Consider the following 26,320-nt stretch of genomic DNA (forward strand, 5'->3'; position numbering starts at 1 on the left):
AAAACTGATCACCCCCTAAGTAATCATTTGCCTGGCTCTTAATTTTTTTTGTTGATGATCCTGAGGACAACGTTAGCTGGGTGGGAAATCAAATTTATTGTTTTGTAGTCCTCACATGATGTAGCATTTACCTTTTTTGGAATGGTACTAACACTGATCTCACAGTCTCCCAGCCAAATTCCTTCCTCATAGATAATACGAATCAGCCCATATAGACTCTTCCTCCCACATTTTCCTAAACCTTTTAGAAGTTCCGTAGGTATACATAGTCTGTGCAATAAATGTGCGAACTGGTGCAATATGGTGGCAATGACGCACAGTATAGCCCCGCCCACTAGCAGTGCTAATACTCATGGTTTGATGCAACATTTTCCCTTGACCTCCACACATTTAGCTTTTTGGGACTAAACATTTCTTGAAGGCATATGGAGTTGTGCAAAATAGCAGCATGAGACAGCCTTATTCTCTATTGTTGCATTTACAAATATGGGAATGCTTCAGTATCTTCTTCCAAACCTGTCTTGTTTCAATTAAAAACTTGTTGGCTCAGATAACCCTCAGAATCAACGATTTTCTTCAAGTCACCAATGAAGTTTTCTCCCACCTTTGAGAAGAAGCTTGCTGTGTTACTATGCCTCATAACGCCATGAATGCTGGTAAACTTGCTCTTAAATTTTTCATGCTCTTCTGGTAAACATTTTGAACCACTCGCGATGCCCCTTGATATATCTCACTATCCATTGGTGATCGTAACATCTTATTAAGTAGGTTGTTGGAAATCACTTTCCCCTTCTCACAAATGATAGTGTCATTAATGGTGTCCCATTGCAATTGCTTCTTGTTTATCAATATGAGAAGCATACTTTCAACATCGTTGAGATAATGAGACCGTTTTGTAGATATTCTTGTCTCTTTCTTTTAAGCATCTATCTCCTTAGTCTTGTACTTGTTCTTGAAGGAAATTCAAATTGTTGATGTTGGTGCTAGATCGGCCAACCTGGCCTTTTTTACCACTTTTCAATTACTTTAATTTTCATTTCTACAGAAGTTTATTCTCTAATGGCTTTCTTCTTGTGGATTATTCTTCAGGGATATTTTTAAAATTATTCCAAAATATTATTAATGTGCACAAAAAATCACAATGTCTGGAACATATGTAGGAATAGACAAACTAGGAATAATATGTGATCACTAGAAACACGGGGTGCTAGCAAAACAAGTGCTGAACACAAACTTAAGTAGCTGGGGAGCAGTCATTCCGCTCTCAGAAATTCCTGTCTCCTTGTCATTCATCCAAAAATTAGCCTCTTGTTAAGGGAGTCATTTTTGGGACCAAAATTTTTGCTAATTATGTGGATTACTCTCTATACAAGGAGCTTGCAAAGTGAGGTTCCACTGTACTTTTTTAAATTGTGTGACTTGGAGAATCGGCGAGCTGAGACATTAGGTGTGTGCAATTTAAGTCAGCCATTATACTACGAGGGTCATCCGGAAAGTAGTACCCGTTCGTGAAATAAAGACACAAAAGTAAATATTAACAAACATAAAAAATTTTATTTGAAAGAGGATACTTTAAACTACTTCTCAACATAATCTCCAAGCAAATTAAGGCATTTGTCATAACGTGTGACAAGTTTCTGTATTCCTGCTGCATAGTCCTTCGCCGCCAGCTCATTGAGATACGCGAGGGACCCATCTTGCACAAATTTTTGCATAATGCAGATGGTGTTTAACAATTTCATGAACAATTGTTCGAGAAACATTGGGAAAATGCTCACAGATGTCATCAATTGTGAAGCGCCGATCGTTCCTCATGAATTCGTCAACTGAGCTCACCAGTTGGTTTGTAATGACAGACGGTCTCCCCGAACGCTCATCGTCGTGTGTGTTCCCCCTCCCCATGTTGAAGTTGCGACACCACCGCCGAACAGACGACTCGTCCATTACATTGTCTCCATACACCTCCTTTAATTGGCGATGAATATCACATGGGCGAACGTTTCTTGCATTGAGGAATTTAATCACTGCCCTCACTTCACAACTGGCAGCGTTCTCAATTTTTTTAAACATTGTAAACAATCACAGAAACAACACAGGCAATGCTAGCGTCACGCAACTTGGCTCAGAGAAGGCAGACAAGCCACTGAAGCTATCTGACCTCGTCCAGCGGCTACTCGCGTCGTCAGCACTTCATGCGGCACGAACGGGTACTACTTTCCGGATGACCCTCGTATTATTACTACCAACTATGACTTCAGCTTTTGTGTGCAGTTTTTCAGCATCCTCTCTTCCAAGTTGAAATGATTTATGTGCATCACTAACCAGATAGTTGATTACAGAATCTGATTCAAACTCTTTCTTTTCTATAGCTTCAATTTTACTTGTCTAAGAACTTAGCAGTGAAAAACATACTTTTTTAAATACATTTACAAATGGATAAATATGCCATAGCTTTTCTTGGTTGATTGGCCGACAAATGATGCAATTGGCACTCTATTGATATGTAACCCTGCAAATTGATTCAATATTCTTTAATAATCAGAAAATAAATGAGGAGCCACTCACATTTATGTCACTAATGAAGTGGCTATTGCTCATTTTTTCCTTCTGTAATATTTAATTGGTTTTGATTTTTTGCGAAGTTGCCATTAATTGGTGGAATTCCTATAAATCCAAATTCTAGCTTCTAGTCCAATCCTGGTCACTCAAATGTCTGTGGTGAAATTCAACTGAGGTGAGAGTAGAGACTTGTGAAAATTATGATTTATTCATGAATAGTAACCTGGATTTATTAAATGCCTCAGTTACACGAACCTGTCCCATCACCTTTTTCAGGTATAAGTTTAGGATAAAGTTATGTCACATTTCCTCAGAGCCTTCATTTAATAAATAAGTTTTTATTAATTAACGTATTTTTCCATCAATAACGCGAACCATATGTATAACGCGCACCCAGAACTTTGTAGTTATCATGAATTTGTATAGATACCGCACGCCCAGGGCTTCATAGTTATCTTGACCGTGTATGGATGCTGCGCATCTGTATATACATATATATATATATATATATATAAAATTGTATATAGTGTGTGTAAAAATACATCTATGTTTGGATGTTTTCAATTTTTATTCCATAACGCGCATCGTCATTTCTTCAATCAACTGAACATATTTGTATAGATAGCACGTGCGTTATCAATGGGAAAATACGGTAATAATTCTGCGAGTTTCATCTTTCATTGGATGACTTAATACAGGCAACATAGCTTCCCTTTTTATGCGGCTGAACCCGTTTAAAAAAGGAAGTTATGTTGTCTCACCCTGTATAAAGGATTCTCTGAAAGTTGCAAAAAATATTGAATTGTAATATCAATATTCAATGCGATATGCGGTCAACAGTCAAAACAAAGATGAAATATGTGGTCTATAGGAAATTCTTTTCTCTCATATGATTTCTATGAGGTGTTCTTTGTAGAAATATGTCTCCTTGTTGTTGCATTGTTAATAGAAAAAATTAAAAATATAGACCCAACCCAGGCTGACTGATATGCTTTGGAATGAATTCTACAAAATTATTCTAAGTCATTCCAAATGAAAAGGAAACTGATGACAATCACCAACTTCTATGTTATGCATGTGAGGGGCGCCCAAATTGTATACAAGGAGAGATTTAGGTAATTTATGCATTGTTATATGATGTGTGAAGTGTGGTTATCAAAAGACAGGAAAGAAAGACTAATAGAGAAGAAACTTTTTTCAGCTATATTAATGTAGAAAATTAAAAAAAGTTTTCTATCACAACATTTATACTAGGTATACAAGTGGTTTTTAGATGCTACCATGTATTTCCTGTGTATAAAACCCTCCTTTATACATATTCCGAGGAATAATTTGTTTCACGAATTTCCATTATTATTTATTGTACTAATTTTAAAGTTATTTATGCTGTATAATAATGTAACTAGGGAAGATTGTAGTGCGGTGAATCATCATTCTCAAAACCGAGAAATCCATCTCTGGAGCTAAATAAAGAATCCCCTGAAGCCTGAGAAACTGTCTCTCCATGTAACAAATCATCCTCTGTACCATTGAGTCAGCTGCTAATTCCACTTTTCTTAAATGGTTAAAAACTGTCTCATATTTCAGGGCGTTCTGTGAAGTTTTTTACCTGTTCACAAATCTGCAAAATGCTAGGCCTCTTCATATTCCTGATTGTATGTCTACAAAATCTGTGTACTGCATCCAACTGTTCCATTCCTCCTTTATTAATCCTTCAAATGGTTTATTAATGCAAACATCTAAAGATTGAAGATTTTGGCCCACTGAATTTTACAGCTATTTGATTTTTCACAGCTTCGGTTTTATTTTTCCAAAACTTATCCCACGCTAGAGAGGCTTTTCCTGTAACAGTCCACTAAGATACCTACATCACATTTTCTTTCCACTACTCCATCTCTCTTTCATCCATCTACCCCCTTAGGATGAACGGGGCAAACACCCCTGTGGACAATTTTTCCTTGGGCAAGGTTTTCCTTGTGAAATTAAAAAGTGGAGCAATTTTGTTTCATCAGCATAGCAGTATAACACGACTGAAATACATTTTCTCTTGTCCACAAGTTTGAACAATAACATTCTTTACACCATTGGAATCTACTGTTTTGTTTAAAGGTACATCAAACATTAGTGAGACCTCATCCACGTTTCATGCTTGTAAAAGTCAATCTCTTTTTCCTGTGTTAATGTCAACTTGAAATCCAATAATACTGTCTTCATATTCTGATGGTATCCTGCAAATGTAATGATGCTTCTAACAGTAGCAATCAGTCTTTGCCTGTTCAAAAGTCATTTTTGTGGAAACTTATAATCCCGACTTTTTGTGGGCTAATATCAATATTTTCAATTCTTCATCTAGTTCTGGCTATTTTGCAATTCCATGTCTGAGATAATGTTTACTGAGTATAGCTTATTGTAGCTCCTCTTCTTATCTACTTTTAGTTCTTATCATATTTTCAGTTGGTGGTGATCTGAAATTCCTCTCTGCTGCAGTTTCTGAGTTCTTTGAAGTATGTAATCACTCGTAACTTGAATACAATAACATAGCAAAATCTGCATAGTTTTTTAACCGTGCTCTACCACAGAATCTCAACAAGAAAATGGCTCGCATAACATTTAAAAAAGATAAATTTTCAAATGGATTCCAATTTTTGTAAACAATGTAACACTATGATGTTTTAATAAATTTCCATCGATACTACCACAATTACACGTTCACAATAGGCCCATGACCATCTGGCAATGACCATCCTGGATACTAGTGGCTACTCCCTCTTCTTCCTAATTTCAAACAATTAACTATTCTATAAATGTCTGATATGGCCTATAGTGTTTTATTAAAACTCATATAGGTTAGGAGATTATGAATTTACTGCCAACATACACCTCTAGGGAACTGTGCTTCTAGTTGGGAGTGGCACCTTTTGCATCTGAGTGGAAAATATGATTTTATCAGATTTCTCATAATCAAGCAACTCATGCATATAAATACTGAATAAATAATAATTTAGAATGTAAGGGATCTGAACTCATTTTACTTAAAATGCTTGCTATCTCAGTAGGGAAGCAAAAGTATTTTGATTGATAGCTTGTTATTTCAACAGAACAGGAAGAACATATTGAGAAATTTAATAAAAACTGCTATTTCGATAAGGGAAAATGTGAAGAATACTTTTATATGTAAATCAATATAAACCAGAAAATTTAGACACTGAAATTTCAACTCATAATGTTGATTACCATTTCAGACACCCCACATATTTAGATGTATTTTGAGGAGAAAATAGTAATCCTATACACTGGAAAATGTGGTAATTATTCAGTGAAAAACTTATTAATTGAGATTATGAAACATTTTTATTTGGTTATAATATTTCTGTTAAAAATTCTGAGTGTTAATGATAGTATAAAGTATAAAGTATTTTGTTTGGAGAAACATAATATTTATTTGGTAGTTGTGTCCATCCAAAACCTACTTTAACCGGCAATTTAATAATAATAAAATTAAGAGTATTTATTTGGTTACAATGTTGTCCTTCTTTCATCAAATTACTGTGTGCTACTTTGGAACACCTACAACATGAATGCCATAATCTTAAGTGTGTTACTAGAAGTAATGCTCTTTACTGATATGCTTTAAATGGGGTGGGAAAGTAGTAGTTAGACAATAGTCACTCATAATTCCACTGTTGCATATTTTTAAAGATATTGAATGCTATGTGCTGTTGTCTGATACGTTTTATTATTTCACCTGTAAGTAGTCTTAATTATGGAATCAGATAGGAGTAACTGATGCAGAATTTCTCAAATGAGCTGGATAGGAATTTCTCAGAAAGCTCATACATGAAGTGAGCTTGATTAAGATCATTATCTTCATTTTATGATGTATATAACTCTGGATAAACTCAAATCTCTGCCTATCATTGAAGTTGTTTGAAATTGAGAATATAAGAGGGTGATTCGAAAAGTAGTCTCCAATTTTTTTCATGAAAAATCAAATCTATTCTCAACTTTGTGCACATCCTAGGAAAGGCTGAGAATTTAGCTATTTTTCTGCATAGTCACCTTGACAATCAATCACTTTTTGCATCCTTGTAAGCAGCTGTTTAATACTGGTGTCGTACCTTTCTCCCGCCGCATCATGAAGCCAACTGAGGACTGCTTCTTGCATTTCCTTGTTTGACTTGAATTTCTGTCCTCCAAGATGTTTTTTGAGAGCGGGAAGCAAGTGGTAGTCGCTGGGGGCAACGTCTGGACTGTAAAGAGGGTGGTCGATGATATCCCAGCCGAATTCATTGAGTAGGGTGGTCGTTTGATGTGACACATGTGGACGTGCATTATCATGATGCAAACACACTCCTTTGGTGAGACACCGTGTTGTAACCGAGGACCTCTGACACAATATTCTGCGTGGAGAAGTAGCCACTCTCTTCATTAAGGCCTTCATTTATCTCATGAAGGGTAATTCTCCGGTTATTGCTTACCATCTCATCAATTGGAGCCACCGTTGATTCCGGCAAACTCAGCCGCTGACTGCTGCTCATTGTGGGTGTTTTCCCGGCCATCAAAAAACTCCCTGCACCACTTCCGCATGTTTTTGATTTCCATACACTTCTCACAGTACACTTTCACTAAATGACGATGAATTTATATCGGAGAAGCAGTCGTCAGTTGGCTTCATGATACGGGGGGAAAAAGGTACCATGCCGGTATTAAAAAGCTGCTTACAAGGATGCAAAAAGTGATTGATCGTCAAGGCAACTATGTAAAAAAATAGCTAAATGCTCAACCTTTCCAACAATGTACGCAAAGTTGAGAATAAATTTGATTTTTCATGAAAAGAAATATGGGACCTTACTTTTTGAATCGCCCTCGTAATTATCTGTCATGTAGAGCTAATCCAGATTTTTTTGCTGAAATCCATATTTGCAATTCACTGATCATAATCATGACTGATCATAGACCCAAGATTGGTTTAATGCAGCTCTCCTTTCATTTCTATACCAAATATAGGTATTTGATAATTTTTTCATGTCTACATATTTCTTCTCTGTCATGGCAAATATTCAAAACTCTTGTGACACTAGCACCTAATATCTATGGCGCCTGTGCCTGTCACTGCTAAGTATAATCTTATTGAATGATATAACCATCCAAGCACTATAAAGAGACTTCTGTGTAACGCTATAAAACTTCATAGTTTTCTAGAAATTCAGTAACATCCGTCATCAAACTTATTTATTTAACTCATTTGTGGGACATATTATTCTTTAATTTTTTTATAAAATACTAACTTTTATGATGAAGAAATTAGTTATTGTTTAAATTAATATTATTGTATTAATATTATCATATTGAAGTACAGTCTTAGTTATGGTAATATTTTTATTGCCATGAGAATGAAAATGTTTTTCTTTTATCTCTCAAGACCATTGGGGGTTTGGTTACATCTGAAAAGCTTGTAACATTCATTCTTGATTTAGCATATTAGTTTGAATGTGATTTAATATTTTTATTGGGCTGCTCAAAAGTTAAAATTCAAGGTATTCTATTCTCTCTCTTAATATCTATGCTTGAAAAAAAGGTAGGCCAAGTTCAGTGTCTGTAAGAAAATTTAGCTACTACCTTAGGGAAATATCTTCTATGGCAATGAATATAAACATAAGTAAAAACCAAATTTGAAGGTTGCAGGCTTAAATATATGATTGGTATAAAAATGCCTTCCTTGGATGAAATGTCAATTGCAATTTGTGATCAGAGCAAACCACAACTTCCATCTTTATTTCCTAATTAATTGGACTTAGTGAAGCCTACTGTGGTGGTTTTGTTTTATGGGAATATCATGTTTTTCAAATGGAATTGCATGTTTAATTTTGAGTATTATTTCTACTTCAATTTGATATTTTTTAACTGTAGCATTGCAAATTTATTTGTTGTGTGAATTGATTCCTTGATTCTGAAGCTCCTAAAAGCATACATATCACCCATAGTAATGAAAATTGCCCACGCATTTATTGAATGAAAAACATTTAGTCCATAGAGTAGTGTAAAGAGCTACAGATGACTTACTGAAAATGTCTTCTTTTAGATTTCCTTTCTATTTTTTAAATTTACTTTGGACAAATGTAGTTGCTTAGCAATGGTGTTGCTTAGCAATGGTGTTGCCGTAATTTTTGAAATCACTGCTTTTTTAAATTAAAATAAATACTATATCTGTGACATACTAAAATAGTTAAAATGTGTAACATTAAGTCCAAGGTAAGTAATATTTGGTTACTTGTCATAGTTGCTTTGCATTTTGCTTTCAAATGGCAGTGATGCTGATAATTTTCTTGGCTTATTTATACTCAACTAAACCTATGTGCTTCTGCTTGCAACATTTTTAATATCAGTCATTCAAATGATACAAATATCTAGATAAATGCCAGTTAGGTGGATATTGCTTTTGGAAGTCATTCAGTGAAAAGAGTCTGGTTTTTTATGATGTATTGCTATTTATGCAACATTGAGGTTGTCTCCTTACAGTTTTCTCCTAAGGGTGTGTAGTATTATTAAAATCTTCTACACTAAGACAGTTACTTTATTTCATATTTTCAGCCAGAATCAAATTTTTTACTTATTGTTTATTTTCTTTAAAATTTTAGTTTTCTTGATTTGACCTGTACATTTGAGTACAAGGGCATTATGATCTTTTTCATTGATCTAGAATTTGTGCAAAGAAAGTAGTGCATGCATAAGTGAATTCAATTTAAAGAAAAGCTTTTTACTAAAGAAATATAGTGTATGGCAATGTTTTATTCCAAGGATTTAATGAATTGTTTGCCATTGCTGAAACATTAAAAGACCATTTTATAACTCACAATAATATAGGTGGGATTGATAAATCCATCTTGTTATTAATTTTTTCCATGAATCTGGCATTTTTAAGTTTTTCACTTTACCATAGGGATGACTCCAGCCAAGGCGATTGTCAGGACAAAGCAAATGTGGAAATGCATAAGTATGTTATCCCTTAGTTTTTCTTCGCATATTTTTTGCAGATTTTATTTTAAGTTTGTGCTGATTCTGTTGCAGACCCCTAATTGATGATTTTCTTTGCTAATGTTTTTCAATGTGTACTTCTTTGGTCCCTTATTTTCAGCATTGCAGAATGCTGGCTGATTTCTTTTAGAATTTTTTTATTCTAGATTAAGGGTGTCCCTATTCAGTTAAAGAAGTCTGATAAACAAAATTAGAGTCGCTCTGGTTGCAGCCTGTATTAATTACAGTATGCAGAATTATTGAATAAAATTTCATGTCATTTTTTATCATTAATTTCAGAATTTGCTGTCCTAGTGACAGCTGGTGGATCCTTAAATCTAGAAATTTTATAAATTTGCAAGCAGTGCATTGGCTTACATAATCATTTCCTAAATATATATTTATTGAATCACTGTAACATTTGCCCCTTCCGCTGACTTGTAAATCTGATTTTCTTACTTCAATGGATAATAGATGTTGAGTGTGTGATCGCATCTTCTTTGAATTTCCTTTGAAGGTGGGTAAACATTTGATAACTGGAATTTTTGGTGATTTAGCATTATAAATTAGATTATTTTTTCAAAATAATTAGAGCTACATTGTACTTAGGAAAATGTATTTCTACTTTTTTGTGGTTTAATTCCAATATTATATTATATACTTTATAGTGAAGAAAAATAGGTAAGATTGATTTAGTCAAGCAAGTAAAAACTGTTATTTAACATGGTTGTTATTAGGTCAAAACCGATTGTCACACATTATCATAATAGTAGTGGCAATCAGGTAATTACCATTTTATAAGAGTGCATACTCATCGTAGTCCGTTTGTAGTGCCTTGATTTTGACGTCTTAATAATGTTAGAATTGTCAAGGAAAAATAAATCATCTATAAAACTCTCTAAATTTGGTATCAATGATGGAGTATCATTAGTTTAAATGGAATTTTTACCTTGTCGTGAAGCTTGAAATAAATGTATAAAATCCTTTTTGTTCTACTATGCTAAGTGGTCATTGTGACAGAAATATCATTTTCCAAATTCCTTCATTAGTGTATTTTAAATCTGAGATTGAATTTAACAGTCTTTGTCACTTAGAACATTGTAGAAAGTATATAAGAATGAGATATGGCCGCCTCATTCTCAATGTGTCTCTCCACAAGCTAATGTGCTCTGCCCTATTGGTAGCAATTTCCCAAAAGCTGAATAGTGGCATAAGTTCAAATAAATTCATTTGAAGTTGAGGTTAAAAAATCACAATTAATAATTTTCTGTATTAATTTATACCATATTATATGCCATTAATTATTCCTCCTTGATGTTTTTGTTGTTACTTGCTCAATTTGCCAGTTTAATTAATGATGCGCTGTGAAATGTCTTTAAAGGCTTATGTTTCAGCTATAATACTGTAGTTCTAAAAGACTGGGAGATGCTGTGCGATGAAAAAGTCATTGGCTAAATGCGCATAGTATTCTTAAGATTCATTATATCACCTAAACAGAAGAGAGCCAATGTTTACCCACCTAATAATGCTCAAATCCTGGTTCACTAAAAAATTCTGAGATCTAATGTTAAAAGATTTCAACAACACTCTTGATTCAGCCTGAAAAGGCAATTGTAATGATATATTTACATTAAAAATAGAGATAATGATTCATGCTGCTAAATAATTTACCCTTCGAATTAAAATTTGCAATGCTTTCCTTGCTGACCAATGGAATTAGAAAATTATATTTTACTTATAATTTGATCGACCTGACGTAAAGTGGGCTGATGCTTGGCAATCTAATTTCAAATTACTTATAGTGTTTCACAAGTGTGAACTTGCTGATAAGTCACATATCAGGATAAATATCTGTGCATATTTTATATGGTGAAAGATGAACTTTGTTAAATATTACTAACTATGTCATATTTTCAGTGGGTACCTATATTTTTCATTTAAATAGTCATTGACATAAAGTGTTTGACAATACAAAGTCTAATTTTTCCAGCAATTTGTCTAATATTGATTATTTATTACAGCCTGTTCCATTATTGACTTTCATATTTGATGTGCTTTTTGCAAATGTAAAACGGGTGACATTTCAACATGTGTAATACAAACAACCTCAATGCATGTGATATTTACACCTACCTCTCATCAGTTATGGATATTCACCTTCGTTAATTTTATAATTTGTATTCATCAACTGGTCATCACTGTGTTGAAATGGATTTATGAAACATTTCTTGTTTATAATTAAGGATTGAACCAATTTATTGAATTCAAATTATCGAAGTAAGGTAGTGAAATCATTTAAATCCCAATAGCTATACCCAAAATATTGGCAAGTTTCCAATAGTTTTCTGAGACACCCGCTTGATCAAATTTTTTTGTACCTTTCCTGTAATATATCTTATCATTTTCTTGAGTGAGTGACTCAATTTAATCTATTGGTTTGTTAAAATTTATTGTGACTTATTGATGAAAGTCATTTGATCTTTGGTGCCAAACAAATGTGTATCATTGTTTGTATGACACCATAGTTAAGTTTGGGGTGCATTGAAGGTGATATGGTGCATTCTCATAACAAATTATCTTTCCTGCCAACATCTAACCATATTGCTCCCATCCCATGGCTCTCACAATGTCATCAAACAATTGCTACCCTTTTCCAATACTTTCTTTTCTTCCCGTGACAACAATGCCACTTTAAGTTAAAGCAATGAAGCTGTCATGTATGTGGTTAATTAAAAAAACCAATGGGTTAATGGTGCTTTTGTTCATCTAAAGGTAGCCACTCCCTTAGCATAATATCCTTCTCTAACAGCTGTATCAGTAGTTGTCTCTTAATTGTAAGTGCACCCTTGTTGTAGTTCATAGTGATGTATTTATTGATAGAGCAAATTTACATGGTCTGATGATATATATCCTAAGCTCCACTAAAACCCATTCCCAGCAAATTTCCCCTCCCTGCCTGTCCATCCTGGAGCACCGCCCTTCTCACCCTTTTTTCCAGAATTGGTGCGTTACTAGCATGTTCCTAACGCACATCAACCCATCACAATTCCCAACCCTATGAGAACTTAAAATTGAATTATTATCTCATGGTCGAATAATATAAATTTTTAAATGTTTTTTCCCACTAAGGGTCGCCCCTCTGATATTGTTTGAAAATGTTCTTTCTTTTTGAATTAATGGCCTGCATTTAATATAATACAAATGGGTGTGCCATATTTGTTGATTAACGAATTTCTGGTTTATTTTAATAGGTGTAGGGTTTCCGAATAACTGAGTTGAGTGCCTTGATAATCGCTCATAATCCCGTTTTGGGTGGTTAAAGTAGACCTCTTCGGTAAAAATATTAAATACAATTATGTTATGCAACTTTATTTATATTATACGAGATCAGCATCGTAAAACTATTTTTACCCCCCATACTAGGCGTGAATTCAATATGCGCATATGTAATCGATAGACTTAGGTCTTTTAAATAAAATGTTATAACAATACATTTACATATATGATAGTCTTCTTGCCGTGTTCAATAACTATGTTAGCTTCCATGCCGAAGACGTTATTGATTTTCTACGGTTGGTAGCATTGAGTTTGTTTCAGATGAAACAACTGAAAAGTGCACTGCAACTTAGACGGGGGTAGTAAAAATCTCAACTGTTTTTTGCATGGCGTTTAAAACCGTGTGCGTATTCTTAACGCGATTTTGCTTATTCGTATGCGTTAAAATCTCGTACAATTGTTAAATAAGCGTCCCGCCGCCATCCAGCGTTCCAGTTCGGTCGATATCTGATCCATGTAAGAACCATGACGTATGTATAATGTATATTATGTTAGTAGAATGAATTGACGCCTTCTTGGTGTAGAACGGGTTCGTTTGCTCTGCAATAAATGTACTCATGTTACCTGGTGTTATCGGAGTGTAGTTTGACTGTCTTCGTTGTATATTGGGATCTAAGTTAAGCTTAAAAAATATTCCAAAAGACTAAATGCGAAAAACCGCGACCTATTTAACCTTTATAATGTTGTGTATCCAATCGGGTATGATAAGGACGCCTATGTTCATAACCTGTCTTATTTAAGTTAGGTTTAAAATCGATAATTTTGGGTTCATATTGTTGATAGTTATTTATTCGGAAGCTTAATGTGCGAATTAGATTTTTTCTCATGCATATCTAACAATAGATAAGTTAAAGAGGTATTATACCCGGGAGGTATTGTATCCGGCGAAAGTAGCGCTCGGCTTGGGTGTTCATTTGCATAAAATTCACCATTTAAGAACTCTTTTGTGGGTCAGCCGCAAAATACAGTGGTAGCTTATTTAGTTAATTATGTTTAAAATATGCCGGTTATCTGTAATTTGTTGCCGTTGTATTTTAAATATTTACGGCATATTGCTCAAAAAAGTGTTTCTTATTAGATGTTTGTAAAAATTGATTTCATATGAAGCTATTGCAGGCGAAACTTGACGAAAGGTTTCAATTCTTTCCAGAATATTTCAAGACTCACGCAGGTGAATTTCGGTCACATTTGATTTCTGTTCTTGATGTATACCCATGAAATGTCATGCTTGCGTGGAACTTTTATTGTATATGAGGCTAGTTTTGGCATTGAGTTTTGCCTTTTGAATCAATATCTTAGCGAGGGTAGCGTGCTTGTGACATTACTCTAGATTTGGATATCTAGTACCATATTAATGTAGATTATATACTGTGTATTAGTCGTTGATATTGGATCATGGTAATAATATTATAATCAATCGCAAAATACCTTCACTGCCTTGATACCATTGATTGTGGAATTGGTTCATCCACTTGAGCCCATTAAAACGTCTTCGGTTGTGTTCAAATTGGGCTTGCTGGATACAAGCATGTATACCGTGTCTTATGTAGCTAAATAGCTCAATATGATTTGGAACACATGAACTTCAGCAATATATGTGTTCACAGTGGTAACTGGATGCCTTATTCCTAGTAAACTTAAAAGGAAAGAAAACAGTCGTCTCATGAGAGGTAGTCCGAAATTCAAGTTTTTGTCAATCTTAAGTGAAGATTGTTACCAAAATCAATGTAAAACATTTAAAGGAGATCCATACATATTCTGTTTCCTGCAATTATACTTTGAGATAGCACCATATCAATAATATATTCTTTTGATTTTCCCATGAGTACTATAAGGTAGAATAGAAAATGCCATATCTCTCCTACTGCTTTGTTGCTCTTCAATCCCTATAGGAAAGCTGCTTAAATGCCTCATGTATTCATTGTGAGTATTGTGTGCGAAATCAGCATTGTGTGTGCTGAACATTGATGTGAAAATACTCAAGGATATAATCTGTACTACTGTTCAAACTACTGTTTGCTAGAAGAATTGATTGGATTTTGACCTAAATCAATATGTTATAGGATTAAATTTAGAATTTGTTTCAACTGGGTAAAATTATGAAATAAATACAGGTTTTTTGTTTTAATTTTGTGAGTGAGAAGGGAAATAAAGTTTTGCAATTGAACTTGACTGTAGACATTTGTGAAGGCTTATATTGGCCACCCATTGAAATTAAGAATATTTAGGAAACAAAATATTCCATTGGTCAAATGGAAAATATCATCTGTTGGCAATCACAGTCCACACTTGAGATGGACTTATACATTGGTTTTGAAATACTACTAGAGTTGCAGCGAAAGAAAGCATAAATTTCTTCAGCCTGATAGGGAGGTAGATAGATAGATAGATAGTTTTATTCGCCATAGAACAATACATAATTGTATGGGCTTCGTCAAAAATTCAATTACATCAATTGTATACAGGTTCTTAGGAATAATAATGTACATGACATATATGAGTATTAAGGATTTAAAAAAGTTGAATTTCCTACATTGGCTCTTTCTGTGTACTCTTGGACGCTATAAAAAACATTATTTAAAAAGAAATGTTTTAACATTTTTTTGAATTTATTTTCTTGGGGGAGTATTCGTTTTAACTCTTCAGGAAGCCGATTAAACAGTAGTCTTCCTGAAACTTCTGGGGTTTTTTTTTTAGTACTTCTACTCTGCAATGGCCATTATGAAGATTTTCCTTGCCCCTGGTGTCGTACTTGTGAACGTCCCTATTGGGACGTTCACAAGTACGGCAGATGAGGTGATTGATACTATAAAGGAAACTGAGCATTTCAGTAAGGAAGATGATTATACAAAAATTAGTAGCTCCCAATCACCCATTTGGAATCAAAACTTGAACTGTTGAAGGAGAAAAAGGTTAATGGTAGCCAACAATCTGGAAGAAAAAAAATAAAAGGGCCTATATTGCGATCAAGCCTGTAAAAGTCAGAATAATACAGCGCAGCCTTCACTTGAAGAAGTTGCCTTAAATGCCAATAGCACTTATAACATGCACTTGGATGTATACCTTAAAGCTATTCATGGACTTCGTTTTCATGAAAATTTATTATGCTGTAAATTTTAAATTTAGAAAATGTGTCAACAGCTCTGCGGACTTATTACAACTTATAATGTGGCTTGAGCTTGGCATTACTTAAGGTTTTCACCAAACTTGAAAATTCTTTGGAAGTGAAATCATGTTTTATTAAATTGTTCATATGTTTCTCTTGAGAGTGAACATGATAATGCATAGAGGAGTTTAATAGCTACTGTTTCAGCGTTTATTATAAATTGAAGGATGATGATAGATGCTTTTTGATTCTGAGTATCATTTCTTCATTTGCGCTCATTCCTGGAGACCATTAGAAGGATTTGTTGCAGGGAGTGACACAACAGATGTTTGATATGTTATCAGGGAAAGATAGGTTATTATTTGATGAAAAGTAAATCAAAGAGTCATTCTCTGGAAAATGGTAGGGATACTTCAGCTGTTTTCAACGTAATCAAACGTTATATTAAGCAAAGCAAGAAAACTTCGTTATGCTCCATTATGTTCTAAGCTCATCATGATGGTGCTTATATTTTATTTTTAGTGGCAAAATTGAATAATGCTCCAATAGTTCCATAAATCTTTTTTTTAATTGTTCTTTGAAATTTTTTCCTTTTATTTATTTATTTATTTATTCAGTATAAGTCCGAAAACAGCACATTTAGGCCTTTACATCGAACTATTAACAACGATAACAATGTCACATTTACAAACACCCAAGCCCTAGATGGAGGGAAACTCACCCAGGCGGGAATCGAACCCGCGACCCTTTGAATGGCAGACGAGGACGTTACCCCCGCCGCCACCGGGGCCGGCAGTTTTCTAATAGTGTGTAGGGTAACCGTTGGTTGAGAGGTAAGGCATTGGATTGATAAATTTAAAGTCCATGGTTCGATCCTCTTACGTATGGTGGGCGAGGAGAGGGGTTTGTTAGAAGGCAGAAAAAGTGGATGAAGGGCTATTGATCGGCAGTGGGATGCTAAAGACTCCAATAGAGGGGAGAATGTTAGGCAAACGGAAAGGTCAGGAACAGGATAGGGATGTTGGACACTAGGAAGGAAGTACACAGAGATGAAGATGGACTTGATGTAGAGTAGGTTGTTAGGAGTCAAAAAATATTTATTTGGTAGTTGTGTCCATCCCAAAACCTACCCTAACCGGTAGATTACCTTATAATAATAATAGTGTGTAGTGACCTGCAATGAGTCACACTGTTTGGAGTAGTTAATCATGCATAGCTATCTTTTTAAGCATTTTTAATGAATTTTATGTAATTTTTCTAAACACTCATGGCTTATCTTATTCATTAAAAAAGTGTTTTGCTGCTTTTACATTAAATGAGAAAATAAATTTCATTAAATATTTACTGCTTTTTTGTCCATTCATCAATTATGCATAGTCAACATATTATCCTCACTGAAGGTTTGGTAGCCCAGTGAGTAGAGCGCTTGGCTACTGACTAGAATCCAAGTATATTCTAGGTGACTCCTAGTTTCACCCAAGCTGGGTGATATTTTGGATAGCAAATTCTTGGATATCAAATCGGGAAAGTATCCCTATCCCCTATGCTAATATGTGAATTTCACACGTCGGGCTTAATAATAATTATTTATATTGATTAAAAGATCCTTATATACATAGATATCTCTTCAGTTCATGGGTATTTTACATAAAACTCTAGTATGATCAAATTGAATTCATACCACAACAGTTTTCTCTTCCAGAGCCTTTTCTCTAAATCATGAGGATATTTAACCACTCATCTGTAGGATGGCATGTCCAATTTAAGTTTGTTGCAGGTATAATGAGGATTGATATTACTCCTACTTCTATGATTTACCAAATTGTTTTTTGTAAACACGAGAACCTCATAAATAGTTTCATCAGAAGCATAATTGTTTCACCTACCTATAATGGTCAACTTTGAATTAAGCTACAGCTCTCATAATTCTATTTTGGTTTTTTAGTATCTTGTTGATGCCTGATCAATTGCTCCAGAGGCATATAGTTCATGGAATACTTAGTAGTAAAGCAAAATAAATGTTCCATAGATATTTTTCTGCATTGTGGATTTTTCGGATCTATGAGATAAAGAATACCTAATAATAATATTAGGTGAGCTCTACCGTCATGAATCAAACCAACCTTTGAGTAGATTACAATGGTTTTTCCTCTTTATTGAGCTGACACAGAAGTTCAAATGGAACTCGCATTCTTATCTTATACAAGATCACCCATTGGTTGGAAATAAAAAGAATGGGTAAAAGGCCATATCTTGTCAAAAAAACGTCCAGAATTAAGCATGGGAATTCGGAGTGGAAATGATATTTGTGTCAGTTGTGAGCCCAGTTCATTTTTGGCATTGGCTATCATATATGCAGACCCTAGCAATGAAAAAAATAACTAAATGGACTGAACTTGGTGATACCAGTGGCACAAATAGTGATGATGAATGATTCACATCAATTTTTAAATCAGATCTTGGGCATTAGAACAAATTAGGGAAAATTATGCCAGAAAAATCAGGGAAGAGTTAAGAATTGGGGTATAGGAAATGGGTGCCCAATATGTTGTATTACTTTAATAAGATGTTAGTAGTTCATCACATTAATCTCCTAATAAAATGCGGACTTCCTTCCAATGTTGTGTGATTGCATTCTTCCAAGTAAAGTAATCAGAAGATAAATTAGTCCAGAAATTGAATCTCCAGGTGGAGGTTACTGGTAGAGGAAAATCAGTCAAAGCAGCCAAATTTAGGGACATGAATCATGAAATCATTAGGAGTTACTAAAAAGATGGAGGTGGCAATACTTCACTCGCATGTGTTTAACCCACAACCTATGTTTGCCTGGAAGAGGCAAGGATTCAGCATAGGTATCAAAGGAATATAGGAGAACAGGGATGGTATTAACATGATCCACTCCACAGACTTCCACTTCACGTTACAGTAATGAGGAAGACTTCTGCCATCATTGAACATGAAAGCCCAATTACTTAAAATATATTAATGAAGATAAAGAAAACTAAAATCCTAGTATGCAAAACAGAAAAGCAGACGTGTTGCAATTAAGGGAAGAAATTAAAAAAGGTGGAATCTTTCGACTATCCCACAAGTAAAATAAAATTATATGGAAGGAGCTCAACAGATATGAAACAAAGATAAACTTAGACAGCATTCACTTCATAGAGGTAACTACTCAGCTGAAAGAAAGTATGCAGAAACAAGCAGTCGTATGGAATATGGCACTCCTTGGATCAGAGGCATGGAACATTGGAAAAGCTTCCTAGAGAAGTCTGCAATACCTGGTGCTGTGAAGGCAGATGCTGATAATCAAATCAATAGAACAATATTGAACAGAAGAGTGTAAGAAGAAAAGAAAGTGGAGTAAGTTGAGAAAAAGATGATGCATTGGTTGAGGTCTTGAGAGACATAATAAAGGTGGCACAAGAAGGCCAAGGGACTAATACATGGTGGGAAGATAATGGAAGGTTTATAAGAAGAAAGAAAGAGATGGAAGATATATGAGAGAATAAACATGAGGAAAGAGTTGGGAAAGGCTGCAATCAACCAATTTTCAGATTTAAAAAATTCAAATTGATGATATTGAAATTTTAGTTGGAGTACTCCTGACAATACTTATTGGGTACACAAAGAGGTAGAAAAGAAGGTACAAACTGGTAGACTAATATTATTAGTAGTATGTGAACTTTATGAAAATTATAGCAGATGAATTTACTTTATAAGCTCTACAGTAATGGTATTACCCCAAAGCTATCTTCAAATCTCGTATATATCCTAGCATAATACTAAATTTGCAAATGTACATTTTATTGTCACGTTCAATGAATTGTAGTGTATTGTTCAAAAATTCAAAGTTTTTACAATAAGATATTCTCATAAAATAACTTTGCTTGATGTAGTGCACAGAGTTAAAAAATCAAAGCTATAAATATTGTCACATGGAATTCAATAGTTGCAAAATAGCATTGAGGAATTTTAAAACTTGGCTTGAAGGTATTAGGTGCAAAACATTTTCGTTTTTAAAATGGAAGATTGGGGCAAAGTTATTCTGGGCATGCAGACCAGTCATTGAATGAGAGGGAATAAATCTGAGATTGAAGAATGTTACTTAATTCCTTCATAAATATAAACTTAACCATAACCAAGAAAACCAATCTATCTTTCAGTCATTAACTTGTATACATCCACCTTTTGCATTAGGAATTCTTCATATAATCCTCATATCATCATCCTCAAAAATTATGTTTATTGTAAGCATGAGAAAATACAATATATGTTGTTTTTACTGTTTTACTAGTAACCAGTAACAGAAATCCCGGTGGATAGTTGATAGTAAATGGTTCCTTGTAAGACCATCTTCTTTTTTGAGTTTAAAAACTTGTTAATGGCTTGTTAATTTTAATCAATGCAACAGTAACTGGTTGAAAAAAATGAAAGTATGCCATTACCGTAAAATGGTGAAAGCTTAATGGAATTCAGCAGCTTTATAAATGTAATATATTAGAAATTGGGTTTCTGGTAGGACCCATCAATCATTCCGGATACCAGTGGGGGGTCTCTTGTAGAAAAAAAATGTAGATAGGCTTTCTCATAGCTGTGAGTTTTTAGTGATTTTTCCATGAAAACAATGGGGAAACTAACATATAATTTCTGAAAATTGTTTTTTATTCACCTACCATACCCCTTATTTTTGTAATAATACATAATGATGTCTTTGCGGGTATATTATGGTAATTCCAAGGAGGCATGAAGTTCATATTGTGAATTCTCCTACCCCAAATTGATTGTTTTGTTGGAAAATTGAATGAATATTCGAATATAAGCTTCAAGTAAAATGGCTGCTTTAATATTCTTAAGTTGCATTTTGTTGAAATGTCATCATTTTGCATTTTTATTAATCCTCTGTTAATTGGTGCATTGCTAATACAAATTGAAATTTATTATTTAACAACTTTCATCAACAAAATGAGATCTTGGTGCAAAATGATCTCTTGTTATCTTTGCACCAAAAATGTGGCTGTGATAGTATTTTAACGTATCTTCTTTATTTGCACGTGCATTGCCCCCCCTCCCTGCAGGTATTCCTCGCTGTGGAGCCATAAGCGCTTGCACACGGGTGAGAAGCCGTACAAATGCGAGGTGTGCGGGATGGCATTTGCCAAGGCGGCATACCTTAAGAACCATGGGCGTGTGCACACGGGTGAGAAGCCATTCAAGTGTGAGGTTTGTGGCATGCGCTTTGCGCAGGGCCCGCACCTCAAGAACCATGAGCGTATCCACACGGGGGAAAAACCATATGCTTGTGAGGTGTGCGACAAAGTCTTCTCAAGGCACTCTACTCTCTGGAACCATCGGCGCATCCATACTGGAGAGAAACCATACCGCTGTGATGTTTGCGGATCCGCATTCTCTCAGGTAAGTGTGTGCAGCATGCATGCGTAACATCTGGCATCACTCCAATAAGTTTTAACTTTTTATATGACTATGTGGTTTGTGGCAGTTGCTAGTATTCTGGTTAGTGAGAGCTGGGATCAGACATGGACTGTGATGAAACCAAAGTTAAGCCATGGCTTTGTTGAATAGTGGCCATATCTCCTAATCATATTATTATTTGTAGAAAGATAATTAAATCATGTATGTGAAATATTACCACCATAACGTACGGGAATTAAATGCTTACATTTCACTGCTAAAATGCAATACACGACTCAATAATTGAGTCGCCAGCTGATGGCCGTGCAAATACTCCTAAAGAGGTAAAGTACTGGAAACATTTATTTTAGAAGTAAAGTTAAAACGGTTAGGCAAATCTCAGAGAAATAAGACTTATACCAAATGTTAAAAAAGTATATAAGTGTAGCTGATTATTTGTTTTTTAGTATTCCCTCCCCACCTAGACTCTAACCTCAGCATGGAAATCTATAGGGTTGAGTTTTTTCAATTGAAGAAAGCTAATGGAATATCAGAAAATCATGGCAAACCCAGAATGTTTATATTTTGCATGGATGTATTTCTCTTAAGTTTAAGCCATAGTAATTCTAGAAAAATGAAAAATGTCAGTATTTTGGCTTTGGAATGGAGTAAAATTTGGTAATAATAAAAATATATAGTTTATAATTTTCAATTAGTGTTCTTGTCTAGGGATATACTTAAAGCAATAGTTAATACATACATTAACTAAGGTTATAAATATCTCAGGGAGTTATGTCTCTGGAAAAATCAGGCAAATGGTGTAGCAGTAATCAATTAAGGTTCTGACCTTTTTCTTGTGTGTCATGAGCAACTAATGTTTCAGGAGCCACATTTAATCTGCCAGTTGCTAAGTACATTGCTGAGAAATTAATATATATTCCACCATAATTATGACCAACAAATGTGGCAATACTTGCTATATAATAGTATCATGGAATATTGCATATATTCATTCATAATGCCATGTACCTTTTGTACACAAACAATTGTGATTTTTTAATGGAGTTGAATGAAACAATCCACAAATGAAAAAACTCTGGTACAAATATTTTGGGAAAAAATGCTCACTGCCTTGTAATTTTACCAAAACTTCCTCATCAACAGAAATTGGCTTAGGTAACACCTTTCTCCTAATTCTATTTAATTACCAAAAAAAATTAAGGCTCCCTTTTTAAAGTATAAATTTCTATCCACTTCTCAGTTATTCAAATGCAATTATCTAAAGTGCAAACTGTTTTAGCAGTCCTCTTTTTTTCTAACTTATGCTTTTCCAGTCTGCTGGTTAATATCCTATGCCCTCCAAAAAAAGTCCTGAATGCCTGTAAAAGATATTCCAGAAGCCAGAGAATTAAATGTTGAGCAACTTGAATTGATGAAATAATGTTTGTAATTTATTGCCATTGAGGAATTACCTTTATTGCAAATGCCTTTAGTACCAGGTGCAGTAATTATCAGAAACCATCATACATTTTTTAGGCTTTCAAAGAAAACACATTTTTATCACGCTGTGAGAAGTTGCCATAGTGCACTGGTAGTTAAAACAAATATTTTGAGACTGAGATACCCTGAAACTTCAACACCTTAATTATATTGTTTTTGGCAAAAAATAATTCTCAAATAATATGTAGTTTAAAAAATTTTTTGAGATTAAGTGTAGTAACGTTAAAATATATGTAGTTCTAATTAAATTATAATGAATATCTAAATCAGTTATATTTTATGTGAAAAACTGAATGAAAAATTATAATTGAATTTGTGTTCTATATTTTTACCCCAATGACTATTTAAAAATAAGACAAATTTGAGGATGTAGAAGGAGATAAAAAATATATAGAAATTAATAATTTTTAGCGGAACAAAATTGTTGAAATGAAACAACAGTAAATTTTCAGAATTAAAAAAAATGAAATAGAAAGAAGCCAGTCATTTGAAATAGATTTAGTCAAACTAGTCAAAGGTAATCAATCTGTTGAAGGCTGTTTTTTTATAACTATAGCAATTTAGTTGGCAATTGAGCGGGTGTATTTAATGTTTTTTTCTTTAAAAATGCAAAAGGTGATAGACTTAAAGAAATTGGCGTCTTAAACAGGAAATAGAATTTTGGGAGAATTTGCCATTTCTTCATCATATGCATATAAATAGTTCCATATTTCATTATTGAAGACACCTTGCAATACAAATACCACTTTGTTACTTTCAATGAAATGAATGCCTGATCATTTGATAGAGTTTTTTTATAGATTCTATGAAATTTGTTTTACCTACTTTACCACTTTAATGTTTCATGGTAACACCGTTATTAGCTAGTTACAATTCTGATGCTTCGAATTAGGCAACCATTGAAAAGTGTTACCTAGTGCAATGGCTGTTGGAAATTTTACCCATTTATTCCTGTTCCCTGCTCGAGTTTTGTAATTAAAGCAGACGTGATTGTGCTGCTATTTTTTTGGTTTTAGATGGGGAAATGTCAGATCCCATCTTTCACAGACAGTTTTGTAAATTGAGAAAGTAATGTTATAATTTAATTTTACATTATGTGGTAAACATCCGGAGTGCCATCCACAGATGTAAGTAGTTGGTAAAATGCAGGGGTTCCACAACGTCCTTCCCATTTACTGTAGCAATCCTTTTCTTAGCCAAAAAAATGTACAATACATCACTCTTTAAAAGGGTGCATGGGGTGATGCTCTGTAGCTGTCTTCACTCTTTTAGTACAGTGCTGCAGTGTTTTGGAAAAGTTTGGAACCCCTTTCCTAATTATGCTTTCATAGGTATAATTTCTTTTGCATCATTTATTAAAAGGTGACATTCTGGTCTTCAGCCATGGTATTGGTCTTAATAATGGATGAATGACATTTAAGGGTAAAGTATGTGACTGATAGTTAAAATGCCCAATTTTAGGCTGGTTATTTCTTATTTACTGTGGGATAAAGTGCTCATGGTGGTCATTAATTGAGTTCACTATAATCGTGCCCAAAAACTCATTGAAGTCATTCTGCAATGAGGTGTGCCAGTTGGTTATTAATTTATGTCAATGAATAATCATTTATTACCCATTTAATTGTTCATTGGTATAAATATATATTATTCCTCAGTGAGAAATAGCTTCAATGTGTATGATTGATATAAGAAATTCATGTTGTAGATGCAGCAAATGTAGGTTAATAATTGTTACCTCTGTGTGATAATGTATATAAATAATGATTTTCATGTTGGTCTCCTTGTATTGGTTGTGAATCATCCCTTAGCTTCTTATCTTGTCAGATTTGCTTCAAATTTGACTGGAAAAGCATTTGACAGCATGATGCTCTTAGAATGGTCATTATATTATTTGGGAAAAAAGGCTGACTGTGTGCCAATTGATTTTGTTTAAGCCATCAGATTTGAGGTTTGGCAGAAACTTTAGAAATGTGTCAAATGGAAGTTTGTTGCACCATGTTGCTGTTGAAGGCTGTCCTGTAATATGTAATATAAGAAGCTTTCTGCAAGCTTTCCATTTGCTTCAGTCTTCTTTTCAAAAACTAGTTACATAATGTCATGTTTAACAAGCACTTATGCATAACTTTCTGCAACAAAGAGAAATTGTAGAATGCCACGTTTACACTTAATATTTTTCTAGCATGTACAAAGTGCGCTACATTGTACGGAACTTATAGCCTTTATACATATTAAGAGTCCTTAGATAGTTGGTGTTCGCTAAACTTAAATTCGGCATATGATGATTTGATTTGTGAAAACGGTGATAAAAGTTGTAGTACCTTTGACTAACAAATAAGTTGAAAGAAATTCGATGCACAGAGAAAATGTTTGAAATTAGCATATGTTGATTTATTGGATCAGTTATAATTACATGTCCAGTTAAGAAAAATAGTGCATAGAAAATATTGGAATCCTATCATAAGAAATGAGTGTTTTTGTGTTGTGATAGATTGATTATTAAACCCTTTCCCTTTTTTTTGTGAAAATAGAAGTATAAAAAGGGAGCCAATCTTACTTTTAATTAATAAGCGTTTTTAGAAAATCAGACTTAAAGATTAGATGGACAGGTGTGGCATACCAAAATACCAATATCAACCCAAAAATTAAATAAAGTTGAGATGCACAATTTAGAAATTTTACTGCCTGTGTTACTTTTATTGTTCAAGTTATCTTTTTTAGGTATTTTTAGGAAAATTCTTTAATTCTGGACTAGTTTCTAGGTGTAAGTATGGCTTGATCGGCATACCGTGGAATCTCAACATAACAAGTGCTCGCAATTCCTAAATAATTACTTCGTGTGAGTTCGTAATGCTAGCAATGCAATGTTCTAATCACTTATATGTGAATTCCTTGGATGTTCAGGGTAATATGGCTAGCTATTACTGTGATTATTTTATTTGGTATATGTATCAGGATATTATTGATAAACTAAAAAAACTAAAATGATGATTTAGTAATTATTGTAATAATTGATTTTTATACTTTCCATTTTCATATTTTATTATTATTATTGATTTTAAGAGTCAATCTTGATGATTGAACTGGTTTGATTTCATCAATGTGACATGCAATTGACTAGAGATATTTATTTTATCATTCATCAGAATTGGTCAAGAATTAATATATTAATCCTAAGAAATTTAATATTTTCTCTTTAAAAACACATTTCAAAATGTCTGAAAGCATGGTGAATGTTAGCTCATGGCTCCAAGTTACCTACTATCAACATTTGCTATAATGATATTAAAATATATATGCATGGACAACTTTTTAAAATTACAAATGAACTGTAGAACTAAGAAACCCAATTAGGAAACTTATTAACTAAGCACTGTGATAGTTAAATTGCTCAGA

At 33.8% G+C, this 26,320-nt stretch overlaps 1 protein-coding gene across 1 annotated transcript in view; it reads left to right on the forward strand.

Moving 5' to 3' along the window:
* Positions 1–26,320, forward strand: part of LOC139695278 (zinc finger protein 345-like) — a 97,630-nt gene that overhangs the window by 18,630 nt on the left and 52,680 nt on the right. Inside the window, exons 8-9 of the mRNA XM_071593974.1 lie at positions 9,500–9,553; positions 21,094–21,430. Coding sequence (XP_071450075.1) covers positions 9,500–9,553; positions 21,094–21,430 — 391 coding nt within the window. The remainder of the gene's footprint in view (positions 1–9,499; positions 9,554–21,093; positions 21,431–26,320) is intronic.

The sequence above is a fragment of the Hetaerina americana genome, unplaced genomic scaffold (assembly GCF_022747635.1).
Source record: "Hetaerina americana unplaced genomic scaffold, ioHetAmer1.1.p SCAF_6, whole genome shotgun sequence".
Classification (NCBI taxonomy): Eukaryota; Metazoa; Arthropoda; class Insecta; order Odonata; family Calopterygidae; genus Hetaerina; species Hetaerina americana.